General features: G+C 37.1%; 1 protein-coding gene across 9 annotated transcripts in view; it reads left to right on the top strand.

The window, feature by feature from the left end:
- CADPS2 (calcium dependent secretion activator 2) overlaps window positions 1-26,031 on the top strand; it is a 504,393-nt gene that overhangs the window by 413,356 nt on the left and 65,006 nt on the right. For 8 of the 9 annotated variants that reach the window (XM_053609275.1, XM_053609274.1, XM_053609271.1 and 5 more), the window contains 2 exons: window positions 6,229-6,385; window positions 20,756-20,897. In XM_053609275.1, the coding sequence (XP_053465250.1) occupies window positions 6,229-6,385; window positions 20,756-20,897 (299 nt within the window). Of the gene's footprint in view, window positions 1-6,228; window positions 6,386-20,755; window positions 20,898-21,022; window positions 21,143-26,031 lie in introns of all 9 variants that reach the window. The other variant, XM_053609279.1, reaches the window with a different exon arrangement.

Below are 26,031 nucleotides of genomic sequence, written 5' to 3'. Positions count from 1 at the left end.
GTGACCAGAAATTTGAGGCAAAGCGACCTAAAAACACTCCCTCCAATAGTCCCTTGCTTTGACAAGGCTGCAAAGTCTGAAATGCTTGCCGGGAAAGCCGCAGACTCTCACCAGCATGGGCCATTGTACTGACAAGAAACAGACTCAGGATACTTGAGTGACTGGCCAGAGGTGCACAGCTAGTTGGCAACTGGGTGAAGACTCTGCCAGACTCCAGACCTGGGCATTTTCTAATAAACCTCCTGGATGCTTTTCTGTGTAAGCAGAATGGCCCCAGAGTTGTCCTACCTTGGTTCCGCTGACACGTTTGACATGCAGCTTCACAGCAGATATGCAAATGCATGAGGGTTGTTCCTTATTGTCAGCCTGGGGCTGTTCCTTCTATTCTGCCACTCTCTCCCTTTCCTGAGACTCTGGTATATCCCAGGACTCCACCTAACGGGGGATGGAATGCGGAGAACATAAACAGAGGGGCTGTTGGAGGAAATGTGAACAAAAAAAGCACAGCTCTAAGTTGTCACTTCATTGTTTATTGTTACAACAGCGTACTGATGTAGAGTCCCTAAAAAATTAGAAAAATATATCATCCACCATCTCTGTGATACTACAGAGAAGAAGGTTAGTTGGCAGTAATTTGGTACTTGCAGTTAGGCAGCGCCCGGTTCCCTGTGTGGCTGGTTCTTCCTTCACTTCACCCGGCTGTGACCCAGGCCCAGGATGCTCCAGCCACAGAACTGTGACGGAGGGAGGAGTTCAGTGCAGGCACATGTATTTTTGTGTATGCCCATTCCCTAAATATCATTATTTGGACCAAATTTCGCTTCATATTAGATTCTAACGTAAAGGGAAAGAGTATTTGATTTTTTTTTCCATTTGTTTATGCTTATTGGTATCATTTCTCTCTAACTGGCATCCATATCTAAGAAATATCTTAAAGTGTGGTTATGTGAAAGAATTAACCAGGAAAAAAATCTATCTAATACCTACTGCCTAATAGGATTATAATAATTTTGACACTTGAAATGATCTCCGTTACATTTTATGCCTTTCTGCACAGTTAGCAGGATAAACCTATCCTTTTTTAGGATGGGATTAAATTTAAGATGATGTTAGCCTCTGGACCAACAAATCTCCTTCATTTTGGAAGAGTATGACCAGAAAGTGTCCTTAAATATGTAAGAATAAGGGTCCTTCTTTAAATTAATGTATGTTTTGAAGCATTTTCAGCTTATTTCATTGGGTCATTTCAATATCCATGTTTACATTTGAACGTGATTATCAGGTGAGATTATCCAAACTCAAAAGAGTTTTAAAAAACATACGTTGAGTTCGACAGGAGTTTAGGTATTAAGGTTTTATTCCTTTGCCCTGGCACCTTCAGGGAGCTTAACATATTTCTAGAATATGGCTCCTCAGCATCATTTTCTTTGTGAATATGTGTACATGTGTGGTAGGGACGGTGCATACTCTAGAATGGACGCCAGATTATTTCGAGAGATTTCAGGATCATCTACAAATTACCAATTCCAAATCAATATCATGTTTGGGAAAAAACAGGCACATAATACATTTCAAAGTCAGGTTCACTGTTTTTGTCCATTAATGCAGCCATCCTACTTTTCTTTGTTTTAAATTATAATTTTTTTGTTATATTTTGAGGATAAAAGTAACCAAAAGCCTCAGTGCTTAAAAAAATCAAATATTAATAGTTGTTTCTAGCAAGAAGAAATCAGAGGGCATTAATCGTGGTCTGAAAAATGTGGATGTTAGGTAAATAGGCAATGCACAAATATAATTACTGAAGAAGAGACTATGTATGTAAGAGTTTGGTCTCTAAACTTAAACTGACCTAGATTCAAATCATTGCTCTGGTCCCTACCAGTTATACAGCTTTGGGCAAGTTATTTAATCCATTTGCTAACCTATAAAATAAGGATAATTATACACTCTACCTATAATGGCTGGTTATTTGGGAGATTTAGGAAGATAATGTTTATAAAACTTTACAATAGTACTTTGTACATAGGTATTATTTAATTCATGTTGGACATTCTGAGTTTTAAAACACATAAACCCACATATGATTTATGTGAATTTTAATGCATATGTGTAATTACTGATAGCAATATTCACTTATTACATTTGTACAGCAAGAAATGTTTATGTTCACTTGATTTTCACTATAACTCTGGGGGAGGTTAGGGTAAGTATTATTGTTGTTCAATTTGCAGATGAAGAAATGGAAATCTGCTCAGGGAACTAATTTGCCCAGGATCATTCAAGTTTCACCCCAAGTTCAAAAGTTCAGGCCTCTGCTTCTAGGTTCATGATTCATTCTAATCTGCCATAATTTTCAATTAAATCAGGCTTCCAAAATATTGTCAGTTTGCCATATATTCGTGGTGTTGTGTGTTTGTAGTATTTTCACTATGCAAGATTTATTTATTGTTAGAACTGTGATAGAAGTGGTAAGGACTTCACAATACAAGTTTTGTTTTGAATTTTCCTCTCCAGCAAATTAAACATCCTTTCTCTACCATCTCATTTACACTGATTTGTGGCTTATAAATAGGGCTAAGATAACTTTAACCCAGACAATCACTACTTTCTGTTGCTGCCCTGCAGACAGATGCATTTCTGAAATGGGTTTTCTCCTCCCTCATGGAGACCCTGGTGCTTTGGAAGCTCAGCCACCTCTCATGAAATGGCACCCAAGGGAGGAAATTATACAACCCTTTTCTCACTACTGGCCAGGGGGTTGGACAACTCCAACCCAGTAAGATGGCAAGAAAGAGGAGTGAGGTGGTAGAATTGACCCTGTGTTCTCATGACAACCACAAGTCTTGCTGTTGTTCTCTAAGATGGTGATCAGTTAAAGCTTTTAAGTCACCACCAAGAGAACAGGGATTCCTCACAGACTGGCTTACATTCATCAGAAATAACATCATCAAGAATACAATTTGAGACAAATACTACAAAACGTGAAGTTTTCTAATTGATGGCAAAACCTTGCCAACCTAAAACTTCTTTTCAAAAACATAAATATTCTATTTTATTTCATTCTTTACCCTGGCTCTGTCTTCCAACTTAACTTTTAAAAGAGTTTGGAAATTTTCCTGAGAGACCTGAAACATTGCTGAGCTAAAATGATGGTGGTTTTCTTAATGTTAACTTTTCACAAAGGTAATGGCTGTGAACTGGAAGTGAGATTTGGAAACCTCTCTGTGGTGCTACGTTTTTACTCAATTTATGTCGCTCAATGCAGAGAAATCTCAGGTGGTTCTTTTCCTTGTCACCACTACAGTTCAAAAAGACAGGAGGAAGACAGACATAATCACACGTATTAGTTAATTTTAGTTTTTTATTATTATATACCCATTCCAGTGGATACTTAGGCAAAAAGTAACGAATGAAAAAATTTACTGAGAGTAAGATGCTCGGATTGTGTAGACCGTACTAGTCCCAACAGGTTTTCACCTTCATATATTGGTTATAGCATATAGGCAGGAAAATACCCCTTTTAAGTCTTCCTTCCACTATTCTTCCTTAAGTCAACTTTTACTACCTGCTAATTAGTTACATGGCAATATTTATTATTAAGATATTCATTATTCTTATAAGATTATTTTTACTTTTTTTTTTTTTTTTTTGAGGCAGAGTCTTACTTTGTTGCCCCTGGTAGGGTGCCGTGGCATCAAGAGTGCTGTGGCATCATAGCTCATAGCAAATTTAAACTCTTGGGCTCAAACAGTTCTTTTGCCTTGGCCCCCAAGTAGCTGGGACTACAGGTGCCCACCACAATGCCCAACTATTTTTAGAAATGAGGTCTCACTCTTTCTCAGACTGGTTTCCAAACTGTGAGCTCAGGCAATCCACCTGCCTCAACCTCCCAAGTACTAGGATTACAGGTGTGAGCCACGGCGCCCAGCCGTAAGATTATTTTTAGACCATATTCACTTTATGAGTTTTTAAGAAAATATTTAATGTGTCAAAATGCTATGATCCACTTTTCTTATTGTTTTGTGGTTTGTCTCTTCCAGTTATTATCTAATTTATATTTAAAGAAATTTTGTTTTTTTGCAGTTTTTGGCCGGGGCTGGGTTCAAACCCACCACCTCCAGTATATGGGGCTAGCGCCCTACTCCTTGAGCCACAGGCACCGCCTTATTTAAAGAAATTGAATGAAGCTTTACAAACATATATGGCATATGTTCTTAGAGAGTTCTTAAAAATATATGGGCTAATGTATGATGAATCTTACTTTTTATAAATAAATAATTTTAATTGGGATAATACACATATCAAAAATATCTGTACCGCATATGTTTCATAGTTATTTAGTTAAAAGAGTATGACCGTACCCAAAACTCAATAGAAAGATGAAAGAAAGACTTGAAGGACAATTCACCAAAATAATCCTTTTTTCATTTGTTTTTGTAGTTTTTGGCCAGAGCCAGGTTTGAGCCCACCACCTCTGGTATATGGGGCCGGCGCCTTACTCCTTTGAGCCACAGGCACTGCCCCCAAAATAATCCTTAAACATAAAATTCTGTTCAAACTTATTTGAAATAGAGAAATACAAACTAAAACAAAACTGAGATACAATAGCCAGAGAAGTCCACATTATTTTCAAGAACATTCTAAAAACTAAATATTGTTTTCACCCATCAAACCAGCAGAGATTTTTAAAAGCGATAATTTCCATTACATAAAAGGCATAATGAAGTGCCTAGCTGAGTATAAAATGATAAAAAGAACATACACAGACTGCTGTCCTTATAGTGTTTACAGTATAATTGTTGAAGCAGATATTAAAATATGTGTTGTCATATAAGCAATGCCAAATCCTATGAAATAAAAATACTAGTAATTAGGCTGATTGCAATGGCTCACACCTGTAATCCTAGCACTCTAGAAGGCTGAGGCAGGAGGATTGCTTAAACCTTGGAGCTCGAGGTTGCAGTGAGCTATGATGTTGCCACTGCATTCTTTCTGGGACGACAGAGCAAGACTCTGACTCTCAAAAAGCAATAATAATAATAATAATAATATTGGTTATCAGAGAGACTTTCTAGGAATGCCTAATTTACATTGGAGGGTTGAGATATTCCTCTCTATTAAATTATATTTTAGAGTACACTGAGAGATCATAAAAGCCTTCTAAGCCATTTAAGTGTTTTGAATTTTATCCTAAATCCATTGGAAAGCAACAAAAGCAGTTTAAGCAGAGACATAGTGTGATCCACTTTATGTTTTAAAATGCTGTCTGGGCCAGGTGCAGGCACTCTGGAAGGCTGAGGCGGGTAGATCGCCTGAGCTCAGGAGTTCAAGACCAGCCTGATCAGGCCTATCTTTAAAAAAAAAAAAAAAAAAAAGAGCCAGGTATTGTTTGAAGCATCTGTAGTCCCTACTCAGGAGGGTGAGGCAAGAGGAATGCTGGAGCCCAAGAGTTTGAGTTTACTGGGAGCTATGATGCCATGACATTCTACCGAGGATGACAAAGACTCTGTCTAATAAATAAATAAATAAATAAATAAATAAATAAAATGCTGACTGGCTAATGGCTGAAGAAAGGATGGGAACAAACATTTTTCCTGGAGAGCACAATGCAATGTATAATGACTCTATAATGCATACCCTTTAATCAAGTAATTTTAGGAAGTTTATCCTAAGGTAATAATCAGTACTTTTTTCAGGTTTTTACTTAACCATATTTATCACAGCATCATTAGGAAGAACAAAAATTTGGAAGCACACATTTTAATGGGGGAATGGTCAAATAATATATCCTTATAAGAGAATAGAATGCTATCAATGAGAATGAAATCATAGGAAAAATATTATAGAATATGATACCAAATTTTTTAATGTTTCTTTTCACAGAAAAAATAAATATTGGAGATAAATATAATAAAACAGTCATAGTAGTTATGCTTAAGTTATAAGAATTTAGCTTACTTTTTGTTTCATTTTATGTTTTCCAAATGTTGTAAACTGAACATGTGTTTCTTTTATAAAGCCGTGAGCCTCATTGTACATTTTAATTCTATTTTGGATTTTATTTTTGAATCATTGCCACATTTATTATTTAAATGCACACCTTTTAAAAATATTGTATTTTGTCACACTTGTTTGTGAAACTAAGACATGTTATAAAATGTGGCACAGTGTCTATGTACGTTTCTACCAGGTAATTTATTGTAATTGTTTTTCTTTATCCTCTTATAGGCATTTGCCTGGTGGCCTGATTTATTGGCCGAACATGCAGAGAAATTTTGGGCTTTGTTCACAGTGGATATGGATACTGCACTGGAGGCTCAACCACAAGACTCTTGGGATAGTTTTCCTCTTTTCCAACTGCTTAATAATTTCCTCAGAAATGACAGTGAGCATTTGTATTTTCTTTAGTCTGTGAAATGGGGAGGGCTGGGAGAATTGCATGTGTGTGAATTTGTATTGACAGAGCCCTAGCTCCTGCCCAACAAGAATTGGCAGAGGTTACATTAAGGTTTGCTCAGCCTCCAGGATCATGTCAGGCCCAATCTGGGGAGACCAGCAGCCCTCCCGCATTCTTCCACTGGGTTCTAAATTTCATCTTCTTCCTACCTTACTGCATTCACTGAGGACTGATAACATAGGCTCCTTCTCATTGTATCTTGTATGTCAGACAATCCTCAAAAGTTGTCATTTCTAGAATACTTGAGAATATTTACATCTCTGAAAGACACCATAGGAATTTATCATGGTTCTAAAAACCATGCTGTGTGACGGCACCCACTGAAATGCATTATGGTAATGCTGTTGGCCTGAGAGTGGATTCATTTCTACAGATGATTATCACATTTTGCTGTATGATATCATTTCCTCATTCAGCGTTTAGAAACTAAAAAGAATGTAAATGTTTTCTATTGAGATTTTGTTCTCAATGCAGTATTATCTTTTATAGTATTCTGGTAGAGGGTTTTCTAGCTGACAATACCAACCTAGTTTTTCATAAAGATTTTAACATATAGATTGTTGGGCCTTTTCTGTGATGGTTTTTTAAGTTTTGCTTAGTCTTGAGCTTGGTTCGCGCTGACAACCTTTGTTTCAACACTTGCAGTGATGGGGGCGGGGGTCACTAATTCCCTATTCAGTAAAATTCTTCTCATTACAGATCAAGTCAAACTCTCCCTCCTTCTAATCTCTGATTCTGACTCATTCTCTATGATCAGAATCTCTCTGATTCGGTCATGTGTGTTCTTCTCCAACCCATTATTCACATAATGTTCAACTCTTCCTCGTGTGTTAAGAGTTTTTATTTCCATTACCATTCTTATCACCTTCCCCTGAATAGACTTCACTCCATTTCTCAGTGTAGTCTGGAGTGTGGTCCTTCCTCACCTTCTTACCTGAATAACCTAGACCCCCAAAGAGGTGCCTTCCTTCTGCCCAGTCTACCTGCAGCCCAAGGCTGCTTGGGCTCTCCAAGGAACTTCATCTCACTGGTAATACATTGAGAACTTTCTATATGTTAAAACTCCAAATCTCTTTGCTGTTCTCATGCCTGAAGGCTACCCTGCATATCAATCTCGTTTTAAACCTAAATCTATGTTTTTGCTGTTGTCTTTGTTTAAAAAAAAAAAAAAAATTGCTGTGTTAGTTTTATTCCTGGCTCTAGCCCAGTGTTTCTTACTTTACCTTTAGTTGTTCATCCCTGTAAGTCTGTGATAAAATTAGGAAACAATTTTTACAGGTACCAAATCACCTGTGATTTGGTGATGTTGTACTTCCCATATCATCACAGATTTAGGACACCAGCTTAAGAACCTCTGTTCTAGCAAGAGAGGCATCATATTATAGTAATTAATAACATGGGCTTCAGTGCCAAACAGATTTATGTCCCTTTGCCACTTACTATTTGACCTTTGACAATAGCTTGTCCTCTCCAAGATTTAGGTTATCTATAAAAGAAAGAGATTAACAGCACCTACGGTTTTGTTGGCAGTGAGGATTAAATAAGATAACTCACATATAGCAGATTACAAATAAATATTATAGATACTAGTAGCCTCGATTCTTTTAGTCATCATATTTATTCTTCTACCCAATTTCATTTTGAAAATATGTTATTATAAAGCCAAAGAACTAAGCTACAACTTATATCTCAAATTCACCCACAATGTCTGTTCTTAGAAGTTGCTGAACAATCTGCATGCAATTATCCAAATATGAGTCATTCATTCCTAGGATTATCCTCAGATGGTTTTTAAGTCCTAATGTAGTTTTTTGCTGCCAGCTATCATCTTAGAATGACTCTCTTGTTTTCCCAATCTCTTACCACCTTTCATTTTCTGCTAAGAAATTACAAGTCAGGTTTTTAATAGTATCCTAAAACAGGTGTATCCTGCCAAAAATAAATGCCTATATTTTTCATTGAGTCCCTAAATGAAAACAAATAGGTATGGAACTTTTTTCAATACTGCTTTCTCCATTTGAACAAAAACTCCAGAATGTTTAGATGTATATCAGGGTTTATTAAAAGATGAGGCATTTATTAATATTCATAGTCAAGGTGTTAGTAAAGATGATAGGTCCATTAACTTCTCAAAATATTAGAATTTGTTTTATGGAGAAGAAAACATTTCGTGGATGTCTTAGAAATGTTTTGGGGAAACTTCTACTATAATTCCAATAAATTAACTTTTATATTCATTTTTAAGACGAGTTCTTGCACTGCAATTGGAAACTTACAGGATGCCAAAATGAGAACTACAAAAATTAAATTTTCAGCCATATTTTCAAATGTTTAATTCTCAGGAGTTTCAATATTCCTTTCCTATTTTATACCATTTCTATAACACTGGCTGCTATTAAATACATAAAATATGCTTTTCTGTTATCTTCTTGTACACTGTTCACAATAGAGTGGCGTTTTTTTACTGTTCTCTTTGAGTATTCTCAATTTTGAGGGTAAATCTAGATCTTAGCTTTGATTTTTCAGTGATTAACAAATTTTAGAAAACATCAATTATCTGAGAAAAACATCTCCTCCATGAAGTAAGGTAAATAGAAAAGTTCCCCAGTGCCATAATTTCCTTTTGGTACTGGGAGTATGGTGTGATCTGGGGAATTAAAGTACAATGCTGTGACTTTCATCAAAAACTCACAAGTTACTATCAAAAACCACAATCACTTGGAGCACATTTTTTCGAAGTATCCCAAGAATGGAAAAACAAGCATCCGATGTACTCAATGCTAATATGAAACTAGTGGATAAAATACTACACAAGAAAAAAAAGAAACACACAATTAAATTCAAATGTGGGGAGGGAAAGAAGGGAAAGGCGAGGAGAATGGGGAGGGAGGGCTAAGGGGTTTGGTAAGCTCTCACCTAACAGGTGCAGTGTAGGGGTATATGGCACACCTCCTGGGTGAACAGCTTGACTACAACTTGGAGTTTACCTAAAAAATGCAAACGATATAACCTAATCATTTGTAACCATATATTAATCTAAAATTAAAAACAAAAAAGACCCTCGAGTAGTATTAGTAGTTGGTAAAACATAATCTTTCCAGCTATTACTGTCATCCATGATGGTAGTGAAGACTATTGTAAATAGCTTCCTTAGATATTCAGATGGTGATTCAGCAGCTTCAATTCAAATGTTTAATGTCAACCTACAGCTGCCTCTAAATTGTCCTTTTGGAAAACTACGGGAAAACACTGAACACCTACCCTTTTAGCCCCCTTTGAAAAAAGATTCTTACATCATGGCCAGCGAATTACAGTTTTTACAAAATTGACCCAATCGGAGTCAGAGTCTAAATTTCAATAATTACGACTTTAGCCAAGAAACAGAGAACTCTGAATGTCCAATCTTGGAAGGAGTTAATTTGTTGAAAAACAGCATTTACATAAGTAAAAGTGTGTGTGTGTGTGTGTGTGTGTGTGTGTGTATTACATGAGGGGTGCTGCTAAGTATACACAGATTTTTAAATGGTTGTGATTTATCACTAATAATGTCACATATTTATATTTGCTTTTCCAAACTTTAAAATTACTCAGACTCTTCAACCTAATGGAGATATTAGTTAGAATTTGTACTTTGTTAGTGGCTTAAAAACTTGATAGCTGAATTGTTTCTTTTTATTTTCAGGAATAATTCAGATGGTCCCAATCTTTACCATTTTAATTAAAATCTTTCATGTGTTGACATTTTAAAATAGATGTTTTTGGAGTGTGCAGCAGGAATCTTAAACAAAGTCCTTCATTTTCCAGTTGAGGAAACTAAATCCCTCCAAGACCTTGAGTCTGGGCAGGAGCTTGGGAACAAGGGATTAGGGACAGAGGTGACACAGAGCCTGAGCCCCTGCTCTCCACATCAGTCTTATTCCCATTAATAAAAGCAGATTTGGGGGGCATCCATAAAATAATATAATCTTTTTAAAGAAGAACTTTTTCTTCTTTTTCTTTCTTTCTTTTTGAGACAGAGTTTCACTCAGTTGCCCTGGTGTTATAGCTCACTACAACCTCAAACTCCTGAGCTCAAGTGATCCTTTTACCTCAGCCTCCTGAGCAGCTGGACTACAGGCACTAGCCACAATGCCAGCTAGTTTTTCTATTTTTAGTAGATATGGGGTCTTGCCCTTGCTCAAGCTGATCTTGAAATCCTGAGCTAGGGCTGGGCAATCTACCCACCTTGGCCTCCCAGAGTGCTCAGATTACAGGCCTGAGCCACGGTGCCCGTCCAAGAACTTTTATTTTTAACTCAAAATATTTATAAGAAAATTGGGTTGTGGGGCCAAAGAGAGTTGGTTAAGGGGTACAGAAAGGCTCAGATAAAAGTATGTGTTTTCTTAGTACAAACTTCAGGAAATGTCTGTGACTATGTGGGATTGAACTAGTTAGTGGGAGGACAGATCAAGACAGAAAATTCAGTTAACTCTTTTAAGGAGGAAAAAAAAATCTGTCTGGAGTGTGTGTCTTTCCTTACACTTAGTCATGATTAGGGAAAGTCGTAGCTTTAAGAACCCTTGGAGAGAAAAGTGATTTTCCTCAAGGGAAGAGTACCAGCTGCACCACAATTTTAGCAACTGTCCCCAATCTCCCACCCCTCACAGACTCACACACTGATTCCCAAAGCAAGTCTAGTGATGAAAACAAACTCAGCCTCCTTAATTTCTGGCCAAAAAAGACTGAGCTCCCGAGTGCCTCTCCACCTCATCTCCATCCACCCTGCCTCCATGCACCCGTGTCCCCAACCCCCTTCTAAAGAGATAATTAGATGGGCAATCCCTTTAAATGGCATCTGAGGAAACAATTTGGAAAGAGAGATGTAGTAAAACTGAGAGAAGATAAATGTTTTCATCATAAAGCAATTAACATGTGAGTTAAATGATACTGAATGACTCCGATGCTGGTACAAATAGATCCTACCCTTGCACGCTGTTCCCCAGTCAATAATGGGTATGGCAAGTGGCCGCGTCTGACAAATGAAAGCCATCTGCAAATGACACAGATCATTTCTTTCAGCACTACTGAAAGGCAAACCCTTGGAGCTAGTCACCTCTTAATCTGTGGATATGCTAGCAAGTGGCAAATGACCATTCTATTGGGAACTGATTCCCAAGTGAAAAATACCACGGTGCTTCTTTAATTAACAGGCTTTTCACATTGCTAGCACATTAAAGCCATCCTGAAGAACACCCGTGCTTATATAATCAATGTCACAGCATCTCTGCCTAAATGAATAATAAATGCTCAGGCTCTACACTAAGTGAAAACCTATTCTCCAAGATTTTCACCTTCATAAAGATGGGCTCATAAAAAAATCGAAAAAGGAAAAACTTGGAATGTGGTCTCATGAGGATAAAAAGGCTAGTGTTAATAATTAACAAGGAGAGTGAAGTAGAGTCAAATTAGCCATAATAGAGCCCAGAGTGACTGGCAAAGTCACCTCTCATTATCAAAAAACTCATTAAGAAATGAAGAGGTGGAAATCCCGCTGGGTTATTCTCACACTTAGGCTGTGTCAGAGAGTATTTTTCAGATTTCTTTCAAATGAAGAACTGTTAGGTCACCATATTGTATATTAGGTTAATCTCCAAGCTTTGAAACATGGAGGACTGACACCTGCGTGTTATTCTACCTCCCCCAGTGCTTAAACAAGCCAGGCATCTGAAATTCACGAAGTGGTGTTTATACATGTATCTGTCTACAGAAATACTGGGAACAATGCAGAAAGGGTGTCACTTCTAAGTTATAGCAAGGCTGTGTGCCAGCTTAGTTTTATAGCTACGTACTTTTACAAATGATGAAACGACCAGCAAAATGTGAAAATGTGTTTAACTCTAATTGCCACAGTTGATTGAATTCTTAATTGCATGCCAGAATTTGTTTTCCTAACCAGTATAATAATAATTATAAAAGCAGGGAGTCACTACCTTTTTCCTCCTCAGCAGAATTCCACAGCACTGCTCTAGTTTCATTACTATATGTAGATTTTTAAAAATTGTCTGTTTCGTATATTCTCTGGAGGTTTAACCGTTTAAAGACAGTACCCTGCTCTAGAATGCCGGTATGTCTTTCACAGCAGATTTGCAGAAACATCTGTAACTTCCGAAGACCGTAGTGATCACGAGACCCCACTCTTGACGGCTGCTGATGATGTTGCAGCCATGTTCAGTCCTTCCCATCAGTAGGTACTGTGGGGAATTATCCCAGCAATCAGGCCATATATAGTTGGAGTAAAAATACACAACTATTTGGCTTTATTTATTTATTTATTTTTTTATTAAATCATAGCTGTGTACATTGATATGATCATGGGGCATCATTCACTAGCTTCACAGACCGTTTGACACACTTTCATCACACTGGTTAACATAGCCTTCCTGGCATTCTCTCAGTTACTGTGCCAAGACATTTACATTCCACATTTACCAAGTTTCACATATACCCTTGTAAGATGCACCGCTGGTGTATTGAATAAGCCCATGAAAGACAGAGCACGAGGACTGCTGGACCTTGAGACTTTTTTGATTATCTCTGCCCTAAGCCTTGGTTAAGGTTTATGTTGACAATTTCCTGAATTAGTCCCATGAGAAACAGGTTTGAATGCCTACAAGTTATAAACCCCAGACACCTTGAAGATACATGGATAAATAAGATATATTTTGTGCCTTGAAAAGTTTTAAAATGGGAGCCGTGCATGTACATATACTACTACTAACTGTAACATAATACACTGAAGAGATAAAATTCAATTGTTCACACTTTCCTCTGAAATTTTTCATTATGGGCTTAAACTTGGATCTGTTACATTAGGATTTGTTGACCAAAAAATAAGAAACTTATAACATCTGTGCTCTGTCACTCTTGGTCACTTTCTCTCTCTGCATATATATGTATATGTATATGTATATGAATGTCTATTTTCCTTTTTTTTTTTTTGAGACAGAGCCTCAAGCTGTCAGCCTGGGTAGAGTGCTGTGCCATCACAGCTCACAGCACCTCCAGCTCCTGGGCTCAAGCAATTCTCCTGCCTCCGCTTCCCAAGTAGCTGGGACTACAGGTGGTTGTCACAATGCCTAGCTATTCTTTGGTTTCAGCTGTCATTGTTGTTTGATGGGCCCAGGCTGGATTGGAACCCGCCAACTCAGGTGCATGTGGCTGGCGCCTTAGCCGCTTGAGCCGTAGGCACCAAGCCTATTTTCATTTTTTCAATTAATTAATTTATTTTTTGAGACAGAGTCTCACTTTTGTTGCCCTGGGTAGAGTGATGTGGCATTGTCACTCATGGTCACCTCAAACTCTTGGGCTCAAGTGGTAATCTTGCATCAGCCTCCCAAGTAGCTGGGACTACAGCCGCCAGCCACAGCACTTGGACATTTTTCTTTTTAAAATAGAGATGAGATCTCGCCTTTGCTCAGGCTGGTCTCCAACTCCTGAGCTCAAGCAATCCACCCACCTCAGCCTCCCAGAGTGTGAATGTCTATCTACTTTTAACAACTGCCCTGAGGGGAATGGGAGAGTTGCTTATATAATAGTTGCAGAAGGTTATTATGCTTGTTAAGGTATATTTGAATATTATCAACTGATACACATTTTTAATTAAGAATGAAATTCACTGTATGTCCTATTCTACTTAAACTCCAATGGGAAGTTCTTAGAGTTTCCTTTAGGAGGTGGATTTGTAGTGATATTTACTTAATAAACAGACATTTTATTGAGTGCCTCCTTAATGGTGCCAGATTCTTGGCTGGGCACTATTCCCGGATCTCAGGAGGAGTTTTGTCTGGTTGTGTGTGTGTATGTTCCTTATCCATAATGCTGTTCTAGGCTGCAGTTCTTCTGACTCTTTTTTTTTTGAGACAGTCTTACTTTGTCACCCGTGGTAGAGTGCTGTGCTGTCACAGCTCACAGCAAACTCAGACTCTTGGGCTCAAGGGATTCTCTTGCCTCAGCCTCCCAAGTAACTGGCCCTACAGGCGCCCATCACAATGCCCAGCTATTTTTAGAGACAGGGTCTGGCTCTAGCTCAGGCTGATCTCTAACTTGTGAGCCCATGCAATCTGCCTGCCTTGGCCTCCCAGAGTGCAGGGATTACAGGCATGAGCCACGGCGCCCGGCCAGTACTTCTGACTCTTTTTCTAAAGCCCATATTCATATTTCCTGTGATGGGGGTCTTCTTTGTATGCATTTTCAGCACAAAGAGTGGCCTTTTAAAAAATATCTTAGGCCTCTGTGCTTGCATTGCTCAGGGTTGATGCAATTTGTAGTCTTGAATAATTGTTTCATGACAAAGTCTGTTGATTTTATTGTGGTTGGTGCTATTTGTTTTGCCAGTCATGAATTACCCATTTCCTTCTAAAATGCCTAATTACAATTTTAGGGGGCAAAATCATTCTTTCTAGAAATCCATTAATGTTAATTAGAAAAGGGGTAGGGAAGTATAAAATTGGATTATATGAGTTCAAATGCCAGCAGTATATTTTTACCCTAAAACAATACAGGAACTCTTTTATTTGCATATTCTTCATTTTGCCCAGTGATTATTGTCTCAGTAATTGTTATTAATTAATTAGATCGTTTAAATTCTCTGCTGAAATCTTTCCATTAAAAGCCTACAAGTACTTTTGTAAATGTAAGACTCTTTCTGGTATGTAAATAATCAACACTAATTTCTTAATTATTGGGGATTTTCAAAATAATTGGGCACATCTGCCTCCCGAGTAGAGCTTTTATTTAAGCCTCTCACTTTCTTTTTGCCATTTCTAATTGTATCATAGGGCTCAATGTCACTGGTGCTTTATTATTTTCTGACAAGGTGATAGCTGGAAATATGGAGTCTTTTGGGGAAAAAAGTTATTTTTATCAGCAAAATCGGTACTGGTTTCTCACTTCTATTGTGACCACTTTTTGAGATTTCTGAACAATCTTTTTAGTGTCAGAAGTGTTCTTGGATAAGGCCACCTTGAGAATCTGCTCTTCCTGTGAACTGTTGGAATGAGTGCCGTGTAAAGGCTTAATTTGGACAGATGACAGCCCCAGATTATAACCCATCCTTAGGAAACCATATGGAGAACATAGAAGCACTCATTCTGATGCCCCGGGCTACATATTCAGAGGGTCTTTTGACAGTGTCTGATAGGGGTGGAATGCAAGCTGGCGTATGGACAGCAAAGAAAAGAAGCACACGTTTATATAGACAAGTGTAGGATACAGTGCATTTCTATAGTTCTGCCTTATGAAACCAGATTCTCTCTTTTCTTTCTTTCCTCCATGTATATTTTTCCATTATTTCTCCTTTGCCCCTCTTTCCCTCCCCCAACCTTCTTTTTCTCTCTCCTTCATCACTTTATCTCCCTCTATTGCTAATTACCGAAGAATCTCAAAAAGTGGTCACAATAGAAGTGAGAAACTAGTACCGATTTTGCTAATAAAACTTTTTTCCCCAAAAGACTCCATATTTCCAGCTATCACCTTGTCAGAAAATAATAAAGCACCAGTGACATCGAGCCCTATGATACAATTAGAAATGGCAAAATTGGCCACTTTTCTAAAACTCACAAATGTAGGCTTGTAATTTGATTAAAAAAAATAATAAAAAGAAACTTTAAGATGAAATCTGAGCAAATTTTTGACCAGAATTTAAGATTTGTTACAGTTCATAGGAAATAGAGATAATCTTTATTTGCTCCATGTTCTGCAGGATATAATTATTCACTATCAAGACTCATGATTGGCCAAAGAAAATCATCCCTTCGCTACATTTATTAAAATAAGAGACATCAGCTCAGCACCTGTGGCACAGTGGTTATGGCACCAGCCATATACACCGAAGTTGGCAGGTTCAAACCCAGCCCGGGCCAGCTAACCAACAATGACAACTGCAAAAAAAAGCCAGGCATTGTGGAGGGCGCCTGTAGTCCCAGCTACTTGGGAGGCTGAGGCAAAAGAATTGCTTGAGCCCAAGAGTTTGAGGTTGCTGTGAGCTGTGACACCACAGCACTCTACCCATGGTGACATAGTGAGACTCTGCCTCAAAAATAATAATAATAATAAAATAAAATAAAATAAAATAAGAGATATCAAATAGCCAATCTTTATATCTAAAAGAAATTTTAGCAGTCTGATCTTAGATATAGGTCAAAAATAGAATTTCTTATAGCAATATCATTTAATACCATCTATTTTTATATAAATTATGATGGTGTAGGCCTCAATAGGTTCTATGTCTGCCATTTAATATAATCTCTTGAAATAATATTATAGTAATCTTAGTATTATGTTTAAGTATTCATTCATCCAATTAACACTGGAACACTGCTATGAGCGAGGGGCGTTTCTCAATGTAAGTACAGACGTGGCCTCTGCCTCAAGGACCTTGCATCCTTGAAGGCAGACAAGTACAAAGACCATTTTACAACAAGGAAACACTGTACACAGGTCAGAGAGTAAGCAAGCGAAACCAGTAATTGGCCAAGAAGACAGTAGAAGGAAACAGTTCTAGGCAGGAGTTGAGCAAGTGAGTACATGAACTGAGTCGTGTAAATCGTTATAACTGTACCACAGGAACCTGGTGTTCAGGCTACAGAAATGAGCCCAAGAGAGAACTTTAAGACAGATCTAGGCGCTCTTTCATGACATGCTAAGGCTTTTGAAATTTTCGTGATAATTTATTGAAGGATTATAATCTTTTGAAGTGACATTATTAGTTTTATATTTTAGCAAGCCCCTCTCATTGAGATTTTGAGAAAATGGATTGGCAGAGGGGAAATTAGTAGCTTAAAGACCAATGAGGAGATTCTTACATTTATTAAAACAGGAGATGGGAGGGCTGAACTAGGGCAACAGCAGTGTTGGAAAAAAAGAGGAAAGAACATATTGGAAAGGTATTTAGCGTAAAAAACGCACAGGCCTTGATGATGAATTGAACTTGGAAGTGAGGGAAAGGCTTGGAGTATGACTTCCGTGCTACTGGTGTGGTTATCAGGTGGACAATCTTCATTTTTGCTTCAAGGATGAAAGTACAAGAAAAGAAGTCAGTTTACCAGGACAATGAATCACGGTTTTCAAACTCATCAGAAGGACTTCTTGCTAGGAAAATATTTGAGTCAATTAATACCTAAACATAGGATCAGTGTAGCATTTAATACTGATATTGATTGTGAGTCTCCTTATCTAAGTATGATTCTATGGTCAAGACACCTAATCTCTAAATGTATAATAGAGTAGCATTTGAAATTAGGAGGTAGAGTGGTAATTTATAAATGTAATAATTTGTTACATGAACAAGTGTTTTGGTCCTGGTATAGCTGAAAATAAGGACAATGTGTAACAGTACCCTTCAAGAAGGAGAGCTTAAGATTCTTTATGTAGTATTTCTAATAGGCTGGATAAATTAAGGTTTAGGCATATAGTCTTAATGTACAGACAGTGATATAAAACCTTCTAGCTTTCAGTAAATATTGTATTATAATCACATTGAACATCTCTGGTATTGATTCTTTTTTTTTTTTCATTCACTGAATATAACAGTTTTGCTCAACTGCTTGATTTTTTCCTATTCTGGGTTTTTTTTTCAAAATTCTAGTTCCAAATATATATTATGTCTAAGATATATTCTAACGTATTATCCAAGATTCTTTTGTTACCTGCAGCAACCTACTACATTTCTAGCTCTTAAAGGATGCTTGAGTGCTGATGTTAGGTAGGATGGTTAGTTGAATGGATGGATAGACAGATTGATAACAGTTTGTGGTAACCTAAGTAGAAGGATGATGGTTTTAGAAACTAAAGAGGTTAGTGTGGAGCTCTGGTATCAAATCCTGAATTTTCTGCCTTATGACTGAATGATCTTAGGCAAGTGTCGAAAACTCTTTGTGCCTTAGTTTCCTTATTGATAAGATGGGAGAGAAAAGTTCCTCACTTACAGAGTTTTTGTGATGATTCAATGAGAGAATGAACATATAGAACTTTTGCACAGTGCTTGGCACTTCAAAAATGCTAGGTATGGGGAAGAGGGATCCTTAATTATAGATCCAGTAAATTTGGATTTCAGTATATTTTTTAATTTACCTACACAATGATTTACATGGTTTGAGTGAGAATATTTTATTCTTAAAGCCTAGCATCCTTATTTAAATGACATTTGGTAAAAGCAACTGAATTACATGCTCTCGAGTACTTTCTAGCTCCATAATTAAATCTCCAGGAATAAATAAAGCTCCTTTCAGTGTGCTAATAAAATCATTAAGGTAACATTAGTCTCCTAAATAAGTCACTTATCATTGAATATGATTATCATTCCCTCTTGACTGTGGAATCTTTTAGCTTTTAGAAAAAGATTATTTAACCACAAAAAAATACTAAGTCATATCAGAGAGGGGGAAAAATCAGTGTTGTATTTTCTTCTGTATTTAGAATTACTTCCATGCCAATCTTATGTATAGAGTTGTATAGCCTCTGACAAATTTCAGAATCACATAAGGAAATATGTCTAGGGTATCTTCATATACATGCCACATGGAAATAACCATATACTTTGCCCAAGTTTTAAAACACTAGCCTATTGGGGGTATTTTTGTCTTGAAGAAGATAATGTGGGAAATTGGCAGAGTATTTAATAAGATAATATTTTTGGAGTTGCTAGTAATTAGATGCAATAACTGTAAGTATATAAATATTCAGATCCACAAAAGTGAATGAGATTACTGAGAGATTTTTTTTTCCTCCATCTTCCTCTTCTGCCACCCTGATCAAAGCCACCTCATCTTTCACCACTCTGGCAATAAACCTCAGCTTCCACCCTGGCTACCTACTCCCTTTTCCACACAGCACCCAGAGAGATTATGTTATTTCTCTACTTATAAAAGTAATAAAACTCACACTCCCCATTATGTCCTAGGATCTATACCCCATGATAAACTACTACGCTCCAGTTACTTTGGCCTTTTCATCTTTCTAGAAGGACACTAGCTTATTCCTCCCCCAAACTTTTGTGCTAACTCTGTCCCCTACCTGGAAACATTTCCTTTAAATCTCCCATGGAAGGATTTTCTGTCACTAGATTGAACTGAAATACCATCTCTTCAGAAATGCCTTTATTGACTACAGAGGATGTTTGAAATGAGCACGTTTTCACAAAGGTTTTTAAAAAGTCCCAACTGGGCTTAGGATGTGTACATTTGAGAAATACAGTAGAACCTCCATAGTTGACCACCTCTCTATCTTGGCCACCTTCTTAAGTTGAGCTAATTTTCATGGACCAGATGTGCACTACATGTACCTATCAGTACAGTAGGCCTAATTCCTTATGTTGACCACCTCTATACATTGACCAGTTAGTTACAGTCCCTTGGGTGGTCAACTTGCAGAGGTTCTACTGTATTTACAATCAATAGCACTGTCATCCAATAAAATAAGTCACAAATTATTTATTGAATATTACTTGGCATTACTTAGTATTTTCCTATGGATTCTGTTTTCTTTCATGGTGCCCTTAGGCATATACTTAACCTGTGTTCTAATGAAATCATATCCTTCCAAGGAGGTGGGTGCACCTTGCCCAGCAGTCTGTTACAGTAGCATGAATTCTAAGACTTCTATAACTTAACTGCTCTGAGTGGGATGTTCCATACTACAATTCATTAAAGACAAATAGAAAATTGAAAAATGCAGGTGGTATACTGTTTTTAAATACAGATATACAAAATCAAATGACTAAAAAAGAAAATCCACAAATAACTAAAGTATTCAAGAGTCAGAGTAGATGTTCCCAAGGCCACAGTCACCCACACAGTAAATTAAACAAGTGTAGCTGGTAGAAGTAATCAAGCTTATCTCTTAGAATCGACAGGTTTAGCTCCTCTGTGATACACAGCATAGCACAAAAATAACTCTTTGCTTAATTGCTGCATTTACATGTGTCAGGACCTTCAGGGAAGCTGGCAGCTCCCTTGAATTTCTAGCAAGTAGTCATGTGCCTATGTGTTAAACCTCTTAGAAAATAAAAACATACCACCTTCCAGGAACATTTTACAGAGATATAATCTATTTATGTTTTGACAGCCATATATAGAAGGCTAATTATCCCTTTTGATCAATTTCCATGGTATGATATTCCACATGGGGAGCAAGATCCATTATCATCCATACTCCTATCAGTTCTTCCGTGTCAGAGTCTTTCAGGACAAGTTTTTCACCCATATTTTCCAAATGTGCAATATTATCCCTCTGACAAATACTGTTTCTGCTTGGCTATTTCAGCACTTTTGTGTAACGGAAAGTTTCACAAACACTTGCAAGAAATCTTTGTGCCCTTGGTTGTGCGCTACGTGGATCTCATGGAGTCTTCCATCGCCCAGTCAATTCACAGAGGTTTTGAGCAAGAGACATGGCAACCTGTCAAGTAGGTATCTCACCTCATGTCCGTAGAGTATCTGCCTCTTCAATCCTGACCTTATGACTTTACTCATGGCCGTCTCTAGTTATCGCTTATGGTGGTCCCTTCCCACGTTGTTTGTTTCTTTACAGGAATATCGCCAACAGTCTTCCCAATGTAGCTCTTCCAAAAGTTCCAAGTCTGCCTCTTAATCTTCCACAGATTCCTAACTTTTCTACTCCTTCGTGGATGGCTTCTTTATATGAGTCCACGTGTGTATTCCTCACTTATTTCCTGGTGGTGTGTTAGCTAGTGCATGGCCTGGGCTGTGTTCTGTGCACACGTGTTTAGATTGCATGGCATTTATTATCGTTGGTTGAGGACTACTGCTTTTGGTTGATTTGTTTAAGTGTTTTAAGCCAGTACGCTAAGCTTAGTAGATGGATGATAAATGATGTAGCTTAAAGAGAAAAGAACACACTGGTTTGATGTAGTTCATGTGCAAACTGTGACCCAAGTTGTAGACTCTACTAACTGATAAAACTAGAGTTCCCTTTATGTAGACGATCAAAGTGGTAAACAGTACTTTGAGGATTCTTAGTTGGCGCCAGCTTTGTTACTGCCCACACGTACATCTTACATATGGAGAAAAGCATTGGAAGAATGGTTTCAAGAATATAATCTTTTTTCTATTTTTATCTTCAACTTCAAAGAAACAGAACTGCACCTTTCAGGAAAGGGATTATCCTTTATTTGCCAACACTAGGAAACTCATCTTTTGTTCTTTTCATATATCAATTGGTATACTTTGTTTTACAAATATCAACATTGCTAAAAACCATATTTATTAATTTGGCATTGTAATGAACCTGCCTTTTGCAGATTCAGTAACTAATCAGTAACTAAAAGTCATTAAAGTGAGAAGTTGTGGACATTGAGATTGATCAGGACTGAATTTAGATCTTCACTTACTAACTATACATTTAATTATAAGTCTTTCTTAGCTTCAGTTTCTTTGACTCTAAAATGGTATTACACCTATTCTAAAAACATTTTTTGTAAGGATTAAAAACAATAGTGGGCGTGGCACCTGTGGCTTAAGGAGTAGGGTGCTTGCCCCATATACCAGAGGTGGTAGGTTCATACCCGGCCCCGGACAAAAACTGCAAAAAAAAAAAAACATATGGAACTACTTGGCATATTCTAGGCTTTCGATATATTATAATTATAACCATTGTACATTATTATTGTTGTTATTATTTTCATCTCAGCCATCGTCATTATTATTCATAACTTTATAGTTTTTTTTATTCCAAAGTTTACTTTTATTTATTTTCTTTTTGAGACAGAGTCTCACTCTGTCACTCTGGGTAGAGTGCTGGGGTGTCATTGTAGCTCATAGTAACCTCAAACTCTCAAGCTCAAGCGATTGTCCTGCCTCAGCCTCCCAAGTGGCTGAGACTACAAGCACCTACCAAAATGCCCAGCTAATTTTTTTATTTTTTTGATAGAGACGGGGTCTTAACTTTTCTCACACTAGTCTCGAACTCCTGAGCTCAAGCAATCCATCCTCCTTGGACTCCCAGAGTTCTAGGATTATAAGCCGGAGTTATTGGGCCTGGCCCAACTTTATAGTTTTTAAAACTGTGAGCCCCACGGCACTCAAAACTAAATAACAGTCCTAGTTCATAAATGGGAAAACTCAGGCAGTTAGTTACATGTTTTGCCCAAGATCTCATGTGAAGTCAGCTAGAAAGAATAATAATTAGAAGAAGAAAAATAGTTTCTATTTATTGAGAATTTACTATGTTCCAGGTATAGTACCAAGTTCTTTATCTTGTTTAACCTTTATAATAACTTTATGAAGTAAGTGTGATATCCTCATTACAGTTAAGGAAAGTAAGTCATAAAGGAGTTAAGAAACAAAACTTGCCCAATGTCTCACAGGCAGTTAAGTGGTAGAGGAAAAATGTCCACCTAGGTTTGCTCGACTACAAAGCCCTCCGTCTTATATTTAATTCATTCTGCTTCCAAAGAACATAGTGGTTAAGAACTTAATACCTTTCCATCTATCCCACCACCATCTTTCAAATCTATACCCTGTCAAATTGCACATAATCAAGAAAAAAGAGAGGAAAAGGCCAAAAAAGAGAATAGTAACTTGCAAAATAATTTGACAGTATTTGTCCAAGTTAAAAATAATCACTGTACTTAAAATACTTACTAGGATATTATGTTACATGTGAGTCTTTTGCTTACAGGCAAATGCTTTGGGCCATTATAGTGTGTAGAGTGGTGTTTTGTGTGCTCGTGAATTACCTAGGAGGTATAATGAACCTTTCTAAGTGTATGATTTTTTGTATTTTATACTGTTTTATAATTTAACTTCTCTTCTTCCTCATCTCTCATCTATTTAACAGCCTTGATTTTAACCAAGAAAACTATTATGAACATTATCCTTAAAATTTAGTGTGCCTGTTATTACTATTTTATTAGCTTTGAGGTTTGTATGAACCCTAAATCCTTTATGATTAAAGATATGTTTTGTTTTGTTTTGTTTTGTTTCAGACAGGTTCTCATTCTGTTGTCCACAATAATGCTGTCATCATAGTTTCCTTCAACCTCAGACTCCTGGACTCAACCAATCCCCCTGCCTTGGCCCCAGAGTATTTAGGACTACAGGTTCATGCCACCATGCCCGGTTAATTTTTTAATTTTTTGCAAAGGTTGGGTCTCTCCTTGTTGCCCAGATTGGTCTTCACCTCTTGGCCTCAAGCAACCCTCCCACTTCAGCTTCCCAAAGTGCCAAGATTATGGTCATGATTCACCACACCCAGCTGAGAGCCCCTTTTTTAAAGTTGTCTGAGTCCAGCTGGGCCTGCTGGCTCATATCCTAGCACTGTGAGAGGCCAAAGTAGGTGGATTGCTTGAGCTCAGGAGTTCAATACCAGCCTGAGCAAGATGGGAGACCCATCCAGACTAAAAATAGAAAAAATAGCCAGGTGTCATGGCAAGTGCCTGTAATCCCAACTATTGGGGAGGCTGAAGCAAGAGGATCTCTGGAGCCCAAGAGTCTGAGATTGCTGTGGGCTGTGATATCACAGCTCCCTACCCAGTGTGATAGAGTGAGACTCTGTCTCAAAAAAAAAAAAAAAAAAAAAAATTCTGAGTCTCAGGAGAGGAATCATGATAAATGATTCCTAATCATGATAAATTAGGGCTTTGTAAATAGTGATTGTAATTTCACCATTCTGGGCAAACTAAAAAATATATTGTACAAATTATCACTGTTATTTTTACCTGCCAAGGTTATCAGCATTAGATTCCTTTTCAGAATTCTCAAAAATACATGTGATGTTACAATACTATTGCAGTTTGTTTTTTGAAGTTTAAAACATTAAATAGCAAGAAACATTTCTATTTAACCTAAAGAATTAAAAATATAACTACTGATTAAGTGAAAAGAATGTAAAAGTAACCATGTGTTTCAAGACACATTCCTACCTACTAACACATGAATCCAGTTAGGAGGTGTATAAAGAATCTTCATTCTGGGCTTTTTAGCTCTAGAAATGAATGTCAGTATGGTAAGTTTCCTGCTGGCATTTTTTAGGGAGTTATCTCAGAGTCCATTATTCACACTTGAATTTTTTAATCTGTTAATAATACTTTGAGGAATAGGTCACTAATTAGAAATAATTTTAAAATGAAAAAGCTCTGAATAAATTGCAGGTTACATACATCAACTCCAGAGAAAGCTTATGTACATTTTTTAATCTGTTTAATTATAACAAACACTTGTTACCTTAATTACATTCCCAATTTAACACATACATTGTCTAGAATCTTACCATAGACTCTTCCCATATCATCAAACAAAAGAAAAATGTATCTATAGCCTCTATAATATATCGTCACATCATATGAGAAAGATCATTTTTAGCAGAATTCTCCCTTTAGTATTTTAGACTTGGTTCTGTTTTCACTGTGTTATTGAAGAATATATACATTTCAAATAATTCTGTTCCTCCAAAGTAAGAAGATGATCAGAAGTCAATTTGCTTCTTTGCCAATTATATTCAATTAACCTTAAAACATAGATACTCTTGTTTACCAAACTGAGCACTGTGCATTTATAAGGAGATTTTGCTTGGCCATTTTTTTCTCTTATTTTATTATATAAATGGCAAAGGGAGAAGTAAAGGTCATTTCCGCAGTAGTGTTAGGATGGTGTTGTCTGGTTCTTTTATTCAACGCATTATATTTAACACATTTAGGACACTGAATATAGAGGTGAGGAGGCTTCCAGTGAGTAAATAAGAAATAAGTGGGAAGCTTTCGCTGCTTTCCTATGACCGGTCCCTGAGAACTTAATTCTGAGGGTGTCTTAGGTAGACAAGGAGATCAGAAGGAATTATTGGCAAAATGGAAGAAGGAAAGCAGTGTAGGCTGGTGTAAGCTGAGATGCTGAGGTCAGAGAGAAGGGCAGAAATAAGCTTTTAATGAGCCAAAGCAAGAGGCGGTTTTTTTTAAAGCTGACTAATTAAGATATATTTAGCTAAACAATGTGATTGTTTAAAACGAGTTTATTTTTTTTATAAGACTTTTTCATTATGCCCTAGTGATAAATGAGTTTATTTTATTTCTTTAATTTTCTTTCGAAAACTCAAAGTATAAATTTTGGGTTCGCCTAGATGAATCAGTTGTTGGAAAGCTGGGGACAAAGCACTCATGCAGCAGTGGGGTGTTTTTGTTGTATGTTTGTCTTTTCCCATAGTAGTAAATGCATAGCAAACCGTGGCTCCTTAGTTAGCTATAAGGACCTGAAATACATGATTTGCTCTAACTGAATATCATTTTTTTTATTATATCATAGCTGGTACTAAGTTCAGTTTTAATTATGAGCCAGAAAAGGCATGAAGCATTTCAAAATAAAAATAAAATATTGCTTCTATACTAGCCATTTAATTTCAGTGCCTGTGTTAACCTTTCCCAGGAATCGAGACATTTGAGGGTTATAAGTGGAACCCATCTGTAGCCAGACAGAAGCTACAGCGTTGACAGAGGCACGCATGCATGAATGAGAGCTGCTGTCCCATCTTCTTATATAAAACATACTTGCCAAAATTCCTCAGAGACAATAAGTGTGTATCCCAGACAT

Source organism: Nycticebus coucang, chromosome 11, assembly GCF_027406575.1.
Source record: "Nycticebus coucang isolate mNycCou1 chromosome 11, mNycCou1.pri, whole genome shotgun sequence".
NCBI lineage: Eukaryota > Metazoa > Chordata > Mammalia > Primates > Lorisidae > Nycticebus > Nycticebus coucang.
This window is presented reverse-complemented; position numbering and strand designations above follow the sequence as displayed.